Genomic DNA, 18,528 nt, shown 5'->3' with positions numbered 1-18,528 from the left:
CATGGGTGACTTGAGGTACATAATGTAGCATGTTACATAGCTGACCTAAATACAACATGAGAGACGTGTCTAGGTACATGATGTAGCATGTTACATATCTGACAGAAATACAACATGGGGAACTTGTTTAGGTGTATGATTTAGCATGCTCCAAAGTTGACAGAAATCTATCACCGAATTGATTATAACTGCATCACTTAAATCTAAAGGTGTGTATACAAGAGAGAGATACAAGCTCAATCAGCATTAATTTAATAGGTTACTAAAATTAACAAAACTCAATTATTGTTCGTTTGTACCCTAATGTTCTAATGTTATGTTTTTCCCCAACAGCTGAGAAGATTCACCCAGTCGCCAACCCTCGCCAGAGACAGACCCCCCTGCAAAGCCCCGGGTCTAATATTCAACAATACAACACAAAAGCGAAGCCTTGGCAGGGCCAACCAGAGCCTAGCTATGCTGCCAACCCTGTTGCTTCAGCCAAGCCTTGGCAGGGCCAACCAGAGCCTAGCTATGCTGCCAACCCTGCTCCAACAGCCAAACCTTGGCAGGGCCAACCAGAGCCTAGCTATGCTGCCAACCCTGTTGCTTCAGCCAAGCCTTGGCAGGGCCAACCAGAGCCTAGCTATGCTGCCAACCCTGCTCCAACAGCCAAACCTTGGCAGGGCCAACCAGAGCCTAGCTATGCTGCCAACCCTGTTGCTTCAGCCAAACCTTGGCAGAGCCAACCAGAGCCTAGCTATGCTGCCAACCCTGTTGCTTCAGCCAAACCTTGGCAGAGCCAACCAGAGCCTAGCTATGCTGCCAACCCTGCCCCAACAGCCAAACCATGGCAGGGCCAACCAGAGCCTAGCTATGCTGCCCCACCTGCCCCTCCCATGCCTTACGATCAGAGAACCGTGGGGAGACAAAACACATGGCAGCCCACCAGGCAGGAAGAAAGCGAATGGCCAGCATCAAGACAGGGCCAACGCGTCAATGGCCAAGTCACTGGTCAACAAGCAACCCGAGGGAGATTTGAAAATCAGGGCCAAAGACCAAAGAGTTGGCATCCCGACAGCACGCAGGCCCAGCGGTACCAGGAGAGCAGTCATAGCCAGTGGTATGAGGACAACACACAGGCTCAGAGCCAAAGAGACGATTTAGATTTCTCCTACGCTCCGGTAGACTACAACTTTGGCTCGCAGGAATTTCGTAAAGCTGCCTACAGGCAACCTATCATCCCCGGCACAGATTTGTGATAGACTCTTCCCATGTGCGTCACGTCATCTGACTGATGTCTGACTGAATTCGTACGGTTTACCAGTTTACAAGTCCGATTGTCTTTTCTGGCCAGAACAATTTTCAAACTCTGGCCAAAAATCGCATCTCAGTTACCACGTTTGTAGACCTAGTATAGATAGAGGTGTTTTTTTTTTCCTGGCGTTGCTTAAAGCGGTTGATAAACGCTTTACAGTGATTGTCAAGTTCATTAGTCAATTGCACATGTCATATGAATTTACCTAAACATGTGTTTTGAAATAGCTACGTACTTAAAAAAAATTATACCGTTTCTGCCCATGTTATTTATTATTTCATTGCGTGACTCCAGTGATATTTTAACATACCCATTCATGTATCGCATAGAATAACACCTTTTAAGTTCATTTTTAAATTATGTTGATCATATTTTTCTTGTATACTTTTTTTGTAATTTTATCACAAGAATTGCCAAAGTTTGATTGCATAACTTAGAAAGTTATCGTCTGCAGTTGGTTGAAATATATCTTTCTGATTGTGTTCACTGCCTTCGTCATACACATATTGGATGAGTGCTGATGACTAAAACAGTAAGTCCTAGGAATTCAATGACTCCTTCAAATTTGTTCAGTGACTGGCTACTTAATTCATCTACTCTCCGCTGTGTGACAAACATTGTTTAAAAAAAAAATTAAATTACTACTCCGTGTACTTTGCAGAACTGTCAAAAAAAATGACTCCTCCCTGTGTGAAAAAAAGCCGACTACGGAATTCAACGAATGCTCCCTTGATTATATAAAATGGTTTTCAGTCTATCTTTTCATGTAGATATATTTTTTAACCAATGATGTCTATTTAAATAGTGCCAGCTGTATTTGATTTTTGCCATTCGTTTGTCCGAATATTTAAATTGTAAAAGAATTGTAACAGTAGTTACTTTTATTTATTCCTTTGGTTGTGATCACCGCGTGAATTATTATTACTTGTGTATATATTGGTCCTTGCAATGGTATGGCGTGATGGCGATTTGCTGGTACCGCCGGCTTAACCTTGAATATATTTTTTCTCACCTGTTTGATTCAGAGTTTACCTGTGTTCTGGTAGGCTAACTTGCAGGTGAATAAACGTTGTTTCAACGGCAAAAATAACGGCTAGAAATTTAAACCCGTTGTTGAAAAAGTACAATCCACTTACTCCGGAAGTGGGTTAAAAAAACATTTTCCTTCGAATGTGCCTTCGTTTAAATTTACCCCTGTTCGTTGGTTTCTTTAGGCGTGAAATGTTTTGAATTCAAATAATTTTAAAATGAACATTACTCATGAACAAGCAGGGCATGCAGACATTTTGTTTTCTTTAAATATGTGCTTTGTTTTTTTCAAAGACAACGGAAGTGTTTCTGCAATTCAAAATAGTGCAAAAGTAATTTTCAAAATCCTACTCGGTAAGTAATTTACAAAGCAAGCGTGTCATAATAATATGTAATGTCAATGCTGCTTGATAAAATATTTATGTTGATTGTGAAATGTATACCCAGTACATGAATGTCCTTCATGTCCTGTGGCCCTCAGTATTTGAAAGTCCTACGTGTCCTGTGTAAAATAGTTTAACTTTAAACCTGCAAAACTCGTATGAGATACTCCAAAGTGTGTTATGGTTGATACGATTGCACCCCAGTTTGGGAGATTGTGCGTTAACCACACCAAAAAGGTGAACTCTCACCCCCCCCCCCCCCCCCCCACCTCCCTATTAGGTTAAGCCTGCACAAGCTACACACCTTCTGTCAGTGCAGAAAGGTAACACGGTTCTCTCAGTGTGTTGTGTGTTATAAGTCAAGTCGTCTAAGATACGTGCTCAGAAAAATGGCGTCCGCCTAGGACGATTAAAAAACACTTGCTCATCTTACACTGACCAGTATCCAATTCTAACATCCAACTCGGGTCAGTAGCACATGCTAATATCCATCATACTAGTAACAAATGTTAACATCCATCATTGGTTAGTAACATTTTGTAACATCAAACACCGGTCAGTAACAAATCTGTAACACACTCTTACCTGAAAGTACTGCCGGAAAAAAAACCGTTGTTTAAAAAATATTTGCCACCTGGTGTACGCGATGAACCCAAATTTCGGAACTCTAAAGAAACGAAATAATAAAGTAAAAAAGCACTCGCTAAAAAGAAAGGAAACAAACTGTGCTCAAGGCATACGTATTAAACATGGGAATGTGATTTTGTATATATTATTGTAGATATTTTCCCTGCATTTTTTTGCAATTAAAGATGCATAACAATTAGTGAGTTCTTGTACTAGGCAGTTAAACCTACATGCAGTTAGCCCGTCTGTATTGATGATATCACCACCTTAATGAGCTAATATATCCATTTTCAAGTTTTCTCTTGCTTTCATTACGCCAGCTAGATCAAACACAGAATGGTTCGAATCCTTTTATTCTCACGTTTGTCTCACCTCTAAGTATCACCTGTTGACAACACCTCTACTAGGTATCACCTGTACCTTAGGCCTACGTTCATATCACCTTCAACCATATCATCAACATTTAGAGATTAACGGTAACTAACGTTACAAACACAACACTACATTCATACAGTAGAAATTGCTTGCAAGTATTGCCATTATCTGGTTAATAAACATCAACTATTTTATCATTGGCGGATCTAGGCGGTTACGGTCGGGGCGATCACCCCCTCCACACTCCACATAGACTGTGGATCCACCCAGACGATAGTTTTAAGTTCAGTGTTCGATGACAGATAAAACGTATATAATTACTTATAGTCTAGTTACAGAATCAGAATACACAACATCATCGATTACAAAATTTACTCTGAACAAATTTGTCAATTATCAACTGCAGGAAAAACTTGCTTTATACGGTAATGTTCTACATGTCCAGGAAGAAATACTTTTTTACAAATGTAATGCATATCTGGTTTAAAAATGTTTGAGATGAGTTTTATAAAGAGAGTTTTACATTGCATTTCTAGTTTTGTTACATTTTTTATAGACTGTATTTAAAGATTAAACTTTTGCATTAGATTAAATTTTTAACGAGTGCAGCTTATATTCTGTGTTGAAAGAGACTGTAAGACATCTTCTTCTTGTCTCCTAATTTACTCTAACTTGCCTATAGTCTTGTATTGTCTTTTTTCCTTCTAAATCTCAAAGCCTCACTACCCCATTTAGCCTCTAACTCTTAATCGAAATCATCAAGTTTTTTTTTTCTCAATTAGCTTGAAGCCAAACCAATAAACTACTCTTAAATCAACGAAGCCTTAACAATGTAAACATTAGCCCAGTACATTAAAATCTAATTATATGGGTTATTTATCTCAATAACTATCATAGCCGGAAAATCTAATGATAATTGGTTTAATTTAAAAATTAATAAATGTGTTTAAGTGGCTTAGTCACACACCTCTGCAAGATTAGGCATCGGTTTAATGTTGGTTATCGTTAGAACTAGGGCTTTGGTTATGGTTTTTGTTTACAGTATAGATAATCACCATGATTGCGTTAGTTTCCATGTAGTTATAAATGTTAGCTAACAAAGGGAAATGATTGAATAGAAAGAAGTTAACTACACAAGAGAATTGATTGAGTGGAAAAAAATATTAACAGATCAGTGTAAATGACGGATTGGAAACGTGTTAACAGTAAACGCTACAGAGACTTTATGTGTAATGTGCTGAGTTGATGTCTATGATAAAGACGATGAATCAAAAGACCTCTATACAAAAACAAGTGACCCCCCCCCCTACCGATGGGGTGATGACTATGATGAAGACGATGAATCAAAAGACCTCTATACAAAACCAATTGACCCCCCCCTACCGATGGGGCGATGTCTACACGCGCGTGCACACAATGCGCCGTGTCACGTGACGGGAATTGTATCCACGCCAGAATTACCTGCACGCGGGGTGCACACAACACACGCGTTGCCATGGCGACGGCTGGGAGGATGAAGAATATGGTGCGCGCTGGGTCGGGTACACAGCGCCTGTGTTGAAAAAGTGCCAATGCAGATGTGCGCGTGTTTACATAACATGGGCGGCATCAAGATTTTCTCTAGGTGGGGACCCTGATGTAAAGGGGTTTGTGGAATACAAAAATTATATGCTGACAAGTGTAGTTCAGAATTAATGCCGATAACACGTTTGCTATTTTGTCAGTGAGGAGATTGCACGTTCGTCTTACAAACGAAGAACCTGGGTTCAAATCCCACAAGAGGTTTACCGGAGTCAATTGGATCACTTGAACACGTTTGACTCTTCCATTGTCTGATCAAAGCCTTGTTTACCAGCAATATTTAAACTTGAATCACTTGAACACATTTCCCTATTCCACTGCCTAATCTAAGTCTTGCTTTAAAAAATATAACAACCGATTGAGATATTTTACATTGTGATTATAAAAGAAGTATTAGGGTCTTTGACTGCAGAAAACTGACAAGGGAAACAACACAGACTGTCAGTTGCTTTATTAAATAAAAGGGAGGATAATTATTTATTTTTTTTATTTAAAAAATATTTTTTAGCATGAGGCAAATTTTAATAGTGACAAACAAACAAACAAACAAAAGCTAAAAATAAAAAATGGCCGAAAGTGGATTTTTTAAGAAAAAAAGTCTCCTATGACATGATGATGAGTCCACTACGACAGACACGATGTCACTTCTGTGGTAATGATGCTCAAAGGGTTTGACGTGAATACTGTTACGTTAGAATTATACAGCAGAATTTTTTTTTAAATCACTTAATTCTGAATTGATTACAACTGGAGGGGGACGGGGGCTTCTCCAAAAAATATCCTATTATTTTTTATTTAGTGATTTTTAACAAGTAGGAAGACATAACGAAAAGATTTTGTAGTTTATAAATATATAAATAAATAGGCCTATAGGCTATATGCCAACACTGTACATACTAGGCTATTACAATTTTTGTCAGAAAGGTCATAAAAAAACAAATACGTAGACAAAGTGAGATAACTGCTGAAAAACGAAATGACTTCTCCATTTATTGCTCTTATATGAAAATTTTGGGTAGAATCTAGGACTCATATAACTGTCTATATACAGTAGTGACTCTCACTGTGGAAGGGAGAGGGTAGTGAAGTTAAGTAAAGGCCATACCCCATAAACTAAGTAAACTAAGAAATAGCTAACGACAAAAATAACTGATTATATATATATATATATATATATATATATATATATATATATATATATATATATATATATATATATATATATATATATACATACATACATACATATTTCACATACTTTGTTAACATACTGGTTTCACATACTGTGTTAACTAGGTATATATATATATATATATATATATATATATATATATATATATATATATATATATATATATATATATATATATATATATTTGCTGTAAAAAAAAAAGCAAAAAGTTATTTTTGAAGAACAGAAGAGACTGACACAAAACAGGACACTAATAAGAAATCACACAATACAAATAAATAATCAACAGCACAAAACACAGCATAACACTCAACAACAGCATAACCGATTTTCTAATCTTTGTCAAATTAATTTTTATTTCTTCTTCTGCTTTTTCTTGTTGTTTTAATTTCAATGTTGGACGTTATTTCTTTCAACTCAATTAAGTTTTACGTGTCAACATCACATGTTTTGCACCATTATGGCCCGCTGAGTCAGATTTCAACCTGTATTTCTTTCTGGATTTGCTTCCATATACTTTGTATATCCCAGAATAAACTACAAAGCAGCAGTTATTTGATTTTGCAGGGCCTCATCTGCCCTTGGGTTTAACTGGGGGCTTTTCGGTTTAGCACCCATAAGCTTTTTAGCTATTTAAATAGTGGTTCATTATCATATGATTAAAGAAAATCATGTATTTTCTACTTTTTAGTGTATAATTATATAAAAGCTTGCTATTAAAAGGTTTTTAAATTAAATTGTTAAACATAATTGTGTGCTTTATATTAGGACTATAAAAATAAAATACAAGCATAATGTTCGTCGTGTAGCTTTTCTGGCAAACGGAAGCAAATCGGGAATTTCCGATATAGGCCAAACTAAAACAAGATACAGATATAGAAATGTAAATGATGAAGTGGCGTTTAAATAAAACAATTTATTGACAATTTTATAGCTGGTGTTATTTTGGGTGATTTTTGTTTTGTTAATCTTGTATTTAATAATACCCATAAATAATGTTTTTTAAATGTATTTGCGATGTATCAGTCACTTCTTAATAGTTTTATGGTTAAATATTTTTGCTGCAGATCTATGAAGTTATGGTTTAAGTTTAAGTTATTATTAATTATTAATATTATTATTATCTTTTAGATTTTAGATAAAATTAAAAACAAACCACATTAATTAATAATTAGTATTATAAATTATTATGATTCAAAATAAACGAGGTAGATCTAGTTCCTTTTTTCCCCTATCCAGATCTAGATGTAGTGTTTTATGATTGTGTAGTGTTGTTTTTGGTTATATGATTGTGTATTATTTAGAAAATGAGGTGGGGGGGGGGGGGGAGGAAGAGAGAAGATCTGAGACAGAAATTTGACTGTGAAGCTCCTAGTTCTACGATACCTTAAATTGAATTTACACTTTACACATTGTTTAGGCGCCTAACATCTTGATTAGACCTAATTGGATTTTTTAAAATCAAGACTTAGATTTAGGCTACCTGAAAATAGAAAATAATAAAATGTAGCTTTTTAAAATATTTTATCAAGTCCTCAACATTTGTATTAGACAGTTAGATCTAGTAGGCCTAATTTTTTATGTTTATATTAGGCCTAATATGTTATGTTTAATACTTTTAAACATCATAAAACTCTGTAAATCTAAATCCAAAATTCTTTGCTATTCGTATTTAGTATTTAGATAATATATATTATATGTCACTTGTTTATGCTGAGTACACAAAGTTAGCATTAAAAAAATTCTATAAAAATGCTAGATCTAGAAAAACTAAACTTGGCTTCAGTTTTTAAAAAATCATTGATTTTTTAATAAAAAAACAACTAAATCATTTAGTTAATTTGTTTAGGTGTTATTTAGTGTTTTTTTCTATGTGATGATATGCATAATAACCAATTTTGTTTTTGTCAGTCATCAAAATCATAGAGACTAGATCTAGATAAAATTATAGGCGTACTACTGCTAGTGGATTAATTAATGTAGACTTATTATTATTATAGTGAATTGTAATGCCTACTTATTAACTACTTAATACTTATGTTTAAATGTATATATCAAAACAGTGCATTTTTTATTCAGCATTCCACACTGCAATATTAAATACCCATTAATTAATATTTATATTTAAAATAAATGAGTAGATTAAAATGAAATCCTTTATTTAATATTTACCTAACAAGCTTTGAAATGCAGTTTAAAGAAAACCACTATTTTCTTTTTAACTGCTTTCTTCAATAAAAGCATTTGTTGCTAAATTATGTAAGAAATTTCATAAGCAGCTTTTTCTACTGAGAATAAATTTTAAAATATCATTAATTTACTTGTAACATTTTATTATTCCTGGTAACTTGCATGATCAAAGTTTTCTAAAAATGTATCATTCAGCAGATAATAGAAAAACAGCAAGTGAGAATTAAACGATGGCTGGTGAACACAAAAACAAAACTTTAGACTACACTTTGCTAGATTCACCACCTCAGTTGCTGGAAGATGCCTTAGTACATGAGTCAAAAACAGTTGAAGTGACCGTTGGGGATAAGGTCAGTTTGGATTGCTGTTGTTAAAAAAAAATCTTTAGCTTGGTTTTTAATTTTTAAAAAGCAATAATTTGTTTAAGTGTCATATAATGTTATTGTTAAATAATTAAGCGTATAAAACTATTTAAAAATCCATATCATTGAGTCTGACAGCCTGTTGTATCATATAAAGCAGTTTATCTTGTTTTCACCCCAGCTTATATAGTGGATATCACTCACAGTTTTGTGAAAAGATCTTTTTCAGTAATTTAAAAAAAAAGCTTTTTACTTTACCATCAAAGTAGGCCTATATAGTATATAGGGTAGACTGTTTAGAGTTAGTTTTTATACTTAGCACATATATTTTAATAATGTTACATTTTTTAGCACACAAAAAACCTATTCAGGTATGAAATGATAACATTTTTTTTTATATTTCAAAATATTCCATAATAAAAAATGTTTTATTACTTGTTAACAGACACTTAAAATCTACACTGAAATCCTGGCCCAAAAAGACTGTAAACCCAAACTTGATGTCCTCTTCCTCCACGGCATGAGCTTCACCTCTAAAAATTGGCTGGACATCAAGTCTGTCTACCATGTGGCTAACTGGGGCTACAGAGCAGTGGCTGTGGACTTGCCAGGTAAGGGCCAGTAGTTTGGTGTTGGACTTGCCAGGTAAGGGCCAGTAGTTTGATTTTAGACTTGCCAGGTAAGGGCCAGTAGTTTAATTTTAGACTTGCCAGGTAAGGGCCAGTAGTTTAATTTTAGACTTGCCAGGTAAGGGCCAGTAGTTTGATTTTGGACTTGCCAGGTAAGGGCCAGTAGTTTGATTTACGACTTGTCTTATGTTTTTTTCCACCTGCATTTAATTTAAAGCAATTGTTCATCGGATTGTGCAAAAGAAGAATGATGATGAGGCTTAGCTGTTCTACCATAGTATTGGGTCAAATCTATATATAGGCTAATATTTGGTCTAGCACCAATTAGATTAGAAATTTCTAGAAAAATGAAGAAATGTGTGTTTAACACTTGAAGAACTCACCTTTTTAAATGTAAACTAGCTTGATATTTAAAATAGCTTAATATTCAGAAATGAAACAAATGAAAAAGGTAGCTTTTTTGTGATTGAAAACTTTGTTTCAAAATTTCTGTTGTAGTTATAATTGGTCTTATAATCTGAGACAACAATAGATTTAGATATTCATGTTGACAGAATTTATCAAATAATTGTTTTGTTTTATAATCTAATGGAGTTGACCTGATTTAATAAATAAGTTCCACATTTTGACCTCAACAACAGGTTTTGGCAAAAGTCTCAACCTCCTGCCCCCAGAGAACGATGGAGAGTTTTTAAAATCTTTTATCTCAGAGCTGGGACTGAAGCCCCCTGTGATTGTATCCCCCTCTATGAGTGGTTCCTTTTCTCTGCCCTACTTGTTTGATGGTGATGTCTCAACAGGTCTGGAGAGGGCAACGGCCTACGTACCAGTTGCTCCAGTTAACACTTCCAAGTATGTCAAGCACTTTAGGACTAGCAAGGTGAGCTATAGATTGGTGTATTGTCAAACTTTGTTATTCACATTTGGTTAGTAAGTAAATGTCAATCAATAGCGGGTTTCACACAAGCTATGTGTGTTGTCTACTTTAAATTTAGAAGTAAATATGAACCTTGACTATTTATCTTTAAACTGAATAATTTATATAACAATGTTTAAAATAGTCTAATATTTATGTTGTAACTATTTTAAAATTTATATTTATTTACTCACACGTCACTGGAGCAATGTAACAGTTTATTAGCTGGTTTGTTAAGAAAAATTATATGGCAATTTGTTTTTGCTTTAAATTTTAATTTCTTGAAACAATAAAATAACCTGACACAGCAAGCAAAAAATATCTATGTGTACACAAATAATTAATTTGTTTGTTTTTGTTGAAACAGATCCCAACCATGATTGTTGTGGGTTCCAAGGATTTGTCCATTGGGGCCAGAAGTACTCAAGACTTAAAGCACATCCCAGACCACTGGTACGCCCCTATAGAAGGTGCCTCTCATGCCTGCTACATGAACAACCCCGATGCCTTCCACAAGTTGCTTTTCTTTTTCTTGAAGAATCTTGAAGTTTTGTAATTGTTGGATCAGAATGTTGAAGTTTTGTAATTGTTGGATCAGAATGTTGAAGTTTTGTAATTGTTGGATCAGAATGTTGAAGTTTTGTAATTGTTGGATCAGAATGTTGAAGTTTTGTAATTGTTGGACCAAAATGTTGAAGTTTTGTAATTTTTGGATCAGAATGTTGAAGTTTTGTAACTGTTGGATCAGAATGTTGAAGTTTTGTAATTGTTGGATCAGAATGTTGAAGTTTTGTAATTGTTGGATCAGAATGTTGAAGTTTTGTAATTGTTGGATCAGAATGTTGAAGTTTTGTAATTGTTGGATCAGAATGTTGAAATTTTTGTAATTGTTGGATCAGAATGTTGAAGTTTTGTAATTGTTGGATCAGAATGTTGAAGTTTTGTAATTGTTGGATCAGAATGTTGAAATTTTTGTAATTGTTGGATCAGAATGTTAAAGTTTTGTAATTGTTGGACCTGAATGTTGAAGTTTTGTAATTGTTGGATCAGAATGTTGAAGTTTTGTAATTGTTGGATCAGAATGTTGAAGTTTTGTAATTGTTGGATCAGAATGTTGAAGTTTTGTAATTGTTGGATCAGAATGTTGAAGTTTTGTAATTGTTGGATCAGAATGTTGAAGTTTTGTAATTGTTGGATCAGAATGTTGAAGTTTTGTAATTGTTGGATCAGAATGTTGAAGTTTTGTAATTGTTGGATCAGAATATTGAAGTTTTGTAATTGTTGGATCAGAAAAGTTGGATTATACGGAAACAAATATCACAGCAGTTTGATTCAATGGTTGGGTTGCTTTGGGTTCTGCTTGCTGGGGAAGTTCATGGTAAATTTGTCGGACATTTAAAGATAAAAATTGCACTGGTGTTTATATTTTAAATTATTGAATAAAATGTTATATGGATAATTAATCATGAATTCAGCAAGCGGTGGTAATTTAATCCTGACTATAGCTAGTATTTTGTGGGCATTTAATCCTGACTCTAGCTTGTATCTTGTAGGCATTTAATCCTGACTATAGCTAGTATTTTGTGGGCATTTAATCCTGACTATGATTAGTGTTCGGTGGGTATAATAATGTTTCCCAATGGTGTTCAATGGGCATAAAATATGGCTTTAAAAAATTGCATAATAGATTTATAGATTTGTTTCTTTGTTTTAAACAGAAATAATTCTACTGTATATATTTTTCATTGACTTGTAAATAATCTATTTTTATAAATTCTGTTGGTTTACATAAGCAGATTGAATTTTTGGTGCTAATAAAATGGTTTGGCCTAAATCTCCCTCTAGTTTGTATTAGGTGTTTCTGTGAGTCTGGCTGTTTACATTTAGCTTGGATGTTATTTATAATTGTCTGTGTGCTATGTTTTGTAACATTTCATGCATGTTAATTTGTTTCTTGCTTAAATAAATCTTAAACACAAAAGAGAGTAATGCAATTGGCCAACATATATTTAAATATAAATAACATCACAGTTTGCCCCAAATACATATACATAAATTAGGAAAAATAAATATAAAATGTGCATTATAATTGATATTTTTGTGTAAATATAAAAATTGGAAATATAATAATTTGTATAATACTGTAATTATTATTTTTATAATATTAAAATGTCATAAAAACAGGATATATATAAAAAAAATTGCCTGAAAAGGATTAAACAGGAAATAAATGCTCAATAAGTTACATAATATTTATACAATATTTTGATAAACATTCAGCTTTTTAAAACTTCTTGTTCAGTAAGAAGAGTTAATATTTTAAGGTGTTTTTTTTTGTACGCTTTATGTATTGATAAGAGGAGAACAAGGGGGTTGGGGGTGTTAACTGATAACATCTCAGCATTCAGAGTCTCTTAATCTTTTTGCCCCTTAAGATATGAAGCCTTCAGATGGAGAACTTGGCAAATTGATTATTTAACATTTCCTGTGAGTCCCATTATCCTGGACAACAGACATCTTTTACCAATACCAGTCTTAAATAATCTGCAGAAGCCTAGGTGAAATACACATATAACACATGAATTAAAATTATTTACATGCAGTTGAATGCTAGGGGTAGCAGTTTTCAGATTTCAGAAGTTGAAATTCGTTAGATAATTTTTCTTAGAATGAATTGAGAAACATTAAATAATTTACTACCCTGTTCATCTGCACTTAGCGATAAAAATGAGCTGTTGAAGGACTTCCCCTATCTCTCTTATTCTGGCGTAACTGGCTCAAGTAATGCTCTTTAGCCTCGCAGACAGGATGAAGAATCAAGCATTTCTGACACCCATATTTTCAAACACCTGGGTTTCTACCTGTCCTTTTCTTCCTCCACAGGTGCATCACACCATCTGGCTTGATTACGGGGGAAGGGGGGGGGGCGGGGGTAGTTGGGTCAACACTTGACCTACTGTCTTGGCCCAGGTTCTGAACTTTAGACTTCCAGGTTGACAATCTTGTGTTTCCCTGCTAGACCATGTGTTGGCTTCCATAGCAACCATCGTTCAAATAGTTTTAAAAATGAATTTTAGTTTTACAGAATCTGTAAATAAATACCACGGTAAAACAATTCATCAGGCAGTGATCGATAAACATTTTGTTGGTCTATATCTTGTAAATTAAGAGTGGCTTCATCGCTACATAATTTCTCTGGCATGTCGGCAAAATCATCTGTTAAAAAAATGAAAAAAAATGAAAATTTAGCTAAATAGTTGGTGTTTTTTGATTAGTTACATAAACAATATCCTTTAGTTCTATTAGTTGTTACATTAATAACTTACTTACCTTCTGTTACAAAAACAGCATCTTCCAAAAATCGAATACAGTCATCCTGCTGTTGTAGAAAATTGTTAGTCTCAAAGCCTCTAGTATCAGCAGCATTGCCTGTTGCATATAGGCTTCATGTTAGTAACAGATTTAGAGTCAATTTGTACCCAACTGGAGATTTATGTCTTACACTAACTTTTGTGTGGGAGATGGGTAGTATACAGGAAGTAACTAACCTGAGGGGGAGGGGGGTTGTATCACTAGGGAGTTTATGTCCTGCTCCCACCTAACATTAACACATATAAAAAGAACAATGCCATAAACAAAGTTAAACTATTTAAAAACTAATCACCTTGCTGGTCATATGTAAACACTTTGGTTTGAAATGTCAAAAATCTGGACTTGTATTTGTCTGGAGGATTCACTGATATTGTGTTCTGAATTGACAAAAACTAAATTACAGCATAAAATAAAATGTCTTAATTTTAATTAATGTTTAACTACACTCCCTCAATATTTAAATCAATATACAATTTAATTTAAAATGCATTCATTAAAAATTACAATAAAACTATGGGAAAAGTAGTTTTGCACTACTAATTCAAACTTTAAAAAAAAAATCTTTTTTGTGAAATAAAAAAAATACAACAGAACCAGGGGGAAAATATTTTATTTTTTAATAATTTAAAAAAATTATAGTTACCTTATTTGAATAGAGTCATTTAAAAAAATACAATAAAACTAATGGAAAATATTTTACTTTTTAATAATTTAAAAAAATTATAGTTACCTTATTTGAATAGAGTCATTTAAAAAAATACAATAAAACTAATGGAAAATATTTTATTATTTAATAATTTTAAAAAAATATAGTTATCTTATTTGAATAGAGTCATTTAAAAAAATACAATAAAACTAATGGAAAATATTTTATTATTTAATAATTTTAAAAAAATATAGTTATCTTATTTGAATAGAGTTATTTAAAAAAATACAATAAAACTAATGGAAAATATTTTACTTTTTAATAATTTAAAAAAATTATAGTTACCTTATTTGAATAGAGTGATTTAAAGAAATACAATAAAACTAATGGAAAATATTTTACTTTTTAATAATTTAAAAAATTATAATTACCCTATTTGAATAGAGTGATTTAAAGAAATACTCCAGCCTCTTTTTGACCCCATATGACTGCAGGATGTCGATGATGCCAAGAAAAATAAATACCTGCTCACCATCAGCATTCAGGGCAGGGATACCCCCAGGCCTGCAACAGTTGAATCCTTATATAACAACTGTTATTGATTGTTATGATTAATTATTTAAAGCAATAGACTACGCCAAAGAATATTTTGAAATTATATAAACAATAAAAAGACAAAATATTTTCTGGTATTCTTTGTAATGAAGGCAATTTTTTTATTGACAACAATGTTTGCATTTTATCAAAATTCAGTCATTATAAATTGGTAAAACCTACGGAATGTCCTGAGGTTCTTCCTGACCATCAGTAAAATCCAGGTTGCAGTCCAATGCAATGGCTTCAAGAGGTGTTGAAAACAAGCTGATTCTGTTCCTAGATGCTAAAGGGTTAATACTTGAACGTCCTTCTGCTGTAAGTGAGCTAATTGTTCCGTCTAAAAATAAATTTAATTAGTCTAGTAAAATTCTAACAGGGTTGGATGACAAAGGGATAAGAAGACAAGGAAGGCCTAGGGAGACAGAAGAAAAACAACTGGGGTGAGTTCAACTGTCTTAGTGGACTGGAAGTTGAAAGAACTTTCTGAGGTTACCCCATGTATTGTAGGCACAGATGGGAAAAGATGATGATAAACTCTCAAACATTTTTAAAGTGAAAATATTTTCAATTGGTAGGCTACTGCTACAAAAAAAAACAATAAATAAAAAAAAAAAAACTTGATATCTGAGACAAACTTAGAGAAGAGTTTATATTTAAAAAATGAGTAGACCCAAATAATATTCACACTCAGAAGCTAATTTATAAACATTGTTTGTAGGCCTACTTTGTGTTAAGAAAACTGCATTCGTAGATTCATGGATAACACACTCATCAACATCCTCCCAGCCATCTGTTCCATCCGTTAAATCCCCATGAAAAGACTGCCAGAAAAAAAATATATTCATCTTTTTGTGTTTTGTGCATAAAATATATTTAAAGATTACTGGTGTTCTACTAACATATTTGAGTATTCAGGATAAAATTATTAGGCCAAATTAAATAATTAAATTATTTATTTAAAATAAAACTAGTTGTTATTCGGTAGAATTGTATATTTGCGACACAATATAAACAATTAAGTTTTTTATATATATATATATATATCTTTATATATATATATATATATATATATATATATATGTCAAAATTTAGTTAAATACTATTTAAACAATAAATTGTTTTACCCCAAAAGATCCATCTGTTTTGTAAACACCTATCAATAAACTGTAGTCCATAATTTTGAAGCTCTCCAGCACCTAAAAATTAGATAAAAAATATTTACTGTAAGAATACATTGAATACTTTTTAATGCCATATTTTTAATCATTTAAATCTTGAATTAGGCCACTTTGTTTAAACAGAAATTCTTCATGGACATTTTTAAATTACCCGACAATCTCTTGTTAATGTCTGTATCAAAGCTTTGTAAATTTCTTTATCCAACAAAAATCCTTTAGCATGGTGCTCTAGTAAATCCAGATCTTTAAATGTAGGTGAGGATTTCTGGCACTCCTTTACTGAAGCTTTCCTACCATAAGTGCTGCCTTTGATGTCATATTTCTCTTGTAGAGACAGGGAACTTGGGAGCCAGTTGTTCATGATGACAAAAGTTATAGTTTTACATCCACTCTGAGAAGTTTTCAAAGGTACTGAGAATTACGTACAACACTAAAAATATTTATTCTAAAAATAGTGTGTTAAAAAAGGATAAATTTGATGAATAAACATCTGGAAACTGTTAGTATAGTCAGGTGATCAGCACAACTACTGTAAGGTCAAGATTTCACCTGTAGTGGTCTCATGATGTGGAAATTATCCCAATGCCCAGTTGTTAATTTCTCACACAGCCTCCTTATTAACTTAAGGGGTTTGTGACTAGCATTGCTATGATTCCTTTACTACATCTTGATCAAATGTGGACATTACCACATTTAATTGCAAATTTTGACTCACATTAATATGGACTTTATCTCATCTAAATGTAGTTTTTACCATGTCTTTTATGAAAATTAGATCTGATTCAAACTAGATCTATATCATAATCGTTTGTCTGTTTTTAACAGAAACTCTATTGAACAGTTATGAAAGCGATTAGGAAAAATTTGTTCTAACTTAAACTAACCTTGTATTGATAAAGCCCATAAAATTTGGGGAGCAAAGTTTGCTTGTTTTCCTGAATATTCTGTGATACAAAACATCAAACAAAATTAAAAATTGATTCAGTTTAATTAGTTAGCTATAAAATATTTTAACATTGTACTTTTGGAACATTAAGATAAGCTTAAACTGGTTTTTAAAAGTTCAAATGTACCCTAACAAAAATGTTAAAATAAACTAAAACCTAAAGCATAGCCTTTGCTATTTCATAGTGTATAGTATATATATACTTATAGATCTAGTATAAATTAAAGTTGTTTTGTGGCTTATAAAAAGAATGTTATTAAATAATATCTGCAACCAATCAACAGCTATAGTCATAGTAAAAGAAAACTTAAACTGCAATCAACTTTTATTCTAATACAAAGCACAGTCATGCTAAATAAACAAAACAAAATAAAATCCATATACATTTTTAGTGTTACTAAGAACAAATAAACTTAACAAAGACAAAAACATAACTATAAAATAATGAGTTAGCTATAAGTTTAGAGAAACAAAGGTATATTTTTTTACCATAAAATACTGAGGCAACAACTGCACTAAAAACTTGGCCTCTTTGATTGAAACAGTTTTGATGATGAATTCATTGTTATGTGAGAAGTAGAAGGCGCTGCCACTAGCCCCAGGGTTGGCTATCTCTCTCAGGGGGCAAACACATACAGCACGCTAGAGGATACAGGTTGCTGTGTTAGATTTTATTCTTTGTATGTGTGTAGGGGGTGGGGGGAAAACATACAATTTTTTTCTTTGGGCGTGTGTAGAGGGGGGGGGGGGGGGACACCGACACATACTACATGCTAAAAGATACAGGTTGCTCTCCTAGTTTTTTTTTCTTATATTGTGTATGTAAATGGGGGGGGGGGGGGGGGGGAGTACACACAGCTTACTAACAGACAAAGTTTGTTCTTTTATTTTTTCTTACTGTGTGTGTGTAAGGTGGGATGTTGGAGGGATATAGAGCATGCTAGAAGATATTGTTTATACAAATACATTTAAACTAAATATATATGTATATATATATATATATTTTTATATAAATTAACAATAGAAGTGAAATTTTAAAATTATGCTGCTGTGCATAAATATTTTTATAATGTTCCAATAATAAAACAAAGCGAATAATGATAAAAATGATAGCTATAGTGCCTACCTTAAAGCTGTCTGGGTTTATCCCAAATAATTGTCGAAATCGTTGAAATGCATTGGGTGCGATTGTCTTGAAGTAAAAGTTT

General features: G+C 33.0%; 3 protein-coding genes across 10 annotated transcripts in view; 2 read left to right on the top strand and 1 right to left on the bottom strand.

The window, feature by feature from the left end:
- Positions 1–4,306, top strand: part of LOC131950211 (uncharacterized) — a 48,669-nt gene extending 44,363 nt beyond the window's left edge. For all 3 annotated transcript variants that reach the window (XM_059312269.1, XM_059312268.1, XM_059312270.1), the window contains exon 8: positions 334–4,306. In XM_059312269.1, coding sequence (XP_059168252.1) covers positions 334–1,241 — 908 coding nt within the window. In that variant the 3' untranslated portion in view covers positions 1,242–4,306. The remainder of the gene's footprint in view (positions 1–333) is intronic.
- Positions 2,594–11,260, top strand: LOC131950212 (putative protein-lysine deacylase ABHD14B). 6 transcript variants are annotated; one of them, XM_059312272.1, is made up of 5 exons: positions 2,594–2,680; positions 8,873–9,024; positions 9,482–9,647; positions 10,307–10,545; positions 10,949–11,260. In XM_059312272.1, exons 2-5 carry the CDS (start codon positions 8,905–8,907, stop codon positions 11,135–11,137), a joined length of 714 nt encoding a protein of 237 aa, XP_059168255.1. In that variant the 5' UTR covers positions 2,594–2,680; positions 8,873–8,904; the 3' UTR covers positions 11,138–11,260. The 6 variants fall into 6 exon arrangements, with proteins under 6 accessions (XP_059168255.1, XP_059168254.1, XP_059168258.1 ...); XM_059312271.1 differs by having other exon boundaries at positions 2,614–2,680; positions 8,870–9,024; XM_059312275.1 differs by lacking the exon at positions 2,594–2,680 and adding an exon at positions 7,318–7,433.
- Positions 11,261–14,237: 2,977 nt separating this feature from the next.
- Positions 14,238–18,288, bottom strand: LOC131950210 (phosphatidylinositol 4-phosphate 5-kinase type-1 beta-like). The gene is made up of 9 exons (XM_059312267.1): positions 18,262–18,288; positions 17,810–17,962; positions 17,259–17,318; positions 16,526–16,765; positions 16,321–16,392; positions 15,921–16,017; positions 15,377–15,533; positions 15,031–15,163; positions 14,238–14,330 (listed from the first exon to the last, which is right to left on the bottom strand). The coding sequence occupies exons 1-9, from the start codon at positions 18,286–18,288 to the stop codon at positions 14,238–14,240; spliced, it is 1,032 nt and encodes a 343-aa protein (XP_059168250.1).
- Between the last annotated feature and the right edge of the window lie 240 nt (positions 18,289–18,528).

The sequence above is a fragment of the Physella acuta genome, unplaced genomic scaffold (assembly GCF_028476545.2).
Source record: "Physella acuta isolate Inbredline_101_S28 unplaced genomic scaffold, ASM2847654v3 ptg000745l, whole genome shotgun sequence".
NCBI lineage: Eukaryota > Metazoa > Mollusca > Gastropoda > Physidae > Physella > Physella acuta.
The sequence above is the reverse complement of the archived record's forward strand: the minus strand, read 5'-3'. Positions and strand labels throughout refer to the sequence as shown.

Bases quoted from the DNA above. Each gene is read 5' to 3' on its own strand.
- LOC131950212 (XM_059312272.1), top strand. From the start codon at position 8,905: ATGGCTGGTGAACACAAAAACAAAACTTTAGACTACACTTTGCTAGAT. The intron at 9,025-9,481 runs GTCAGTTTGGAT...ACTTGTTAACAG, and splicing joins AAGTGACCGTTGGGGATAAG to ACACTTAAAATCTACACTGA. The intron at 9,648-10,306 runs GTAAGGGCCAGT...CCTCAACAACAG, and splicing joins AGTGGCTGTGGACTTGCCAG to GTTTTGGCAAAAGTCTCAAC.
- LOC131950210 (XM_059312267.1), bottom strand. From the start codon at position 18,288: ATGTATTTGTATAAACAATATCTTCTA. The intron at 16,766-17,258 runs GTTAGTTTAAGT...AAAACTTCTCAG, and splicing joins ATGGGCTTTATCAATACAAG to AGTGGATGTAAAACTATAAC. The intron at 15,534-15,920 runs GTAGGCCTACAA...ATTTATTTTTAG, and splicing joins TGCAGTTTTCTTAACACAAA to ACGGAACAATTAGCTCACTT.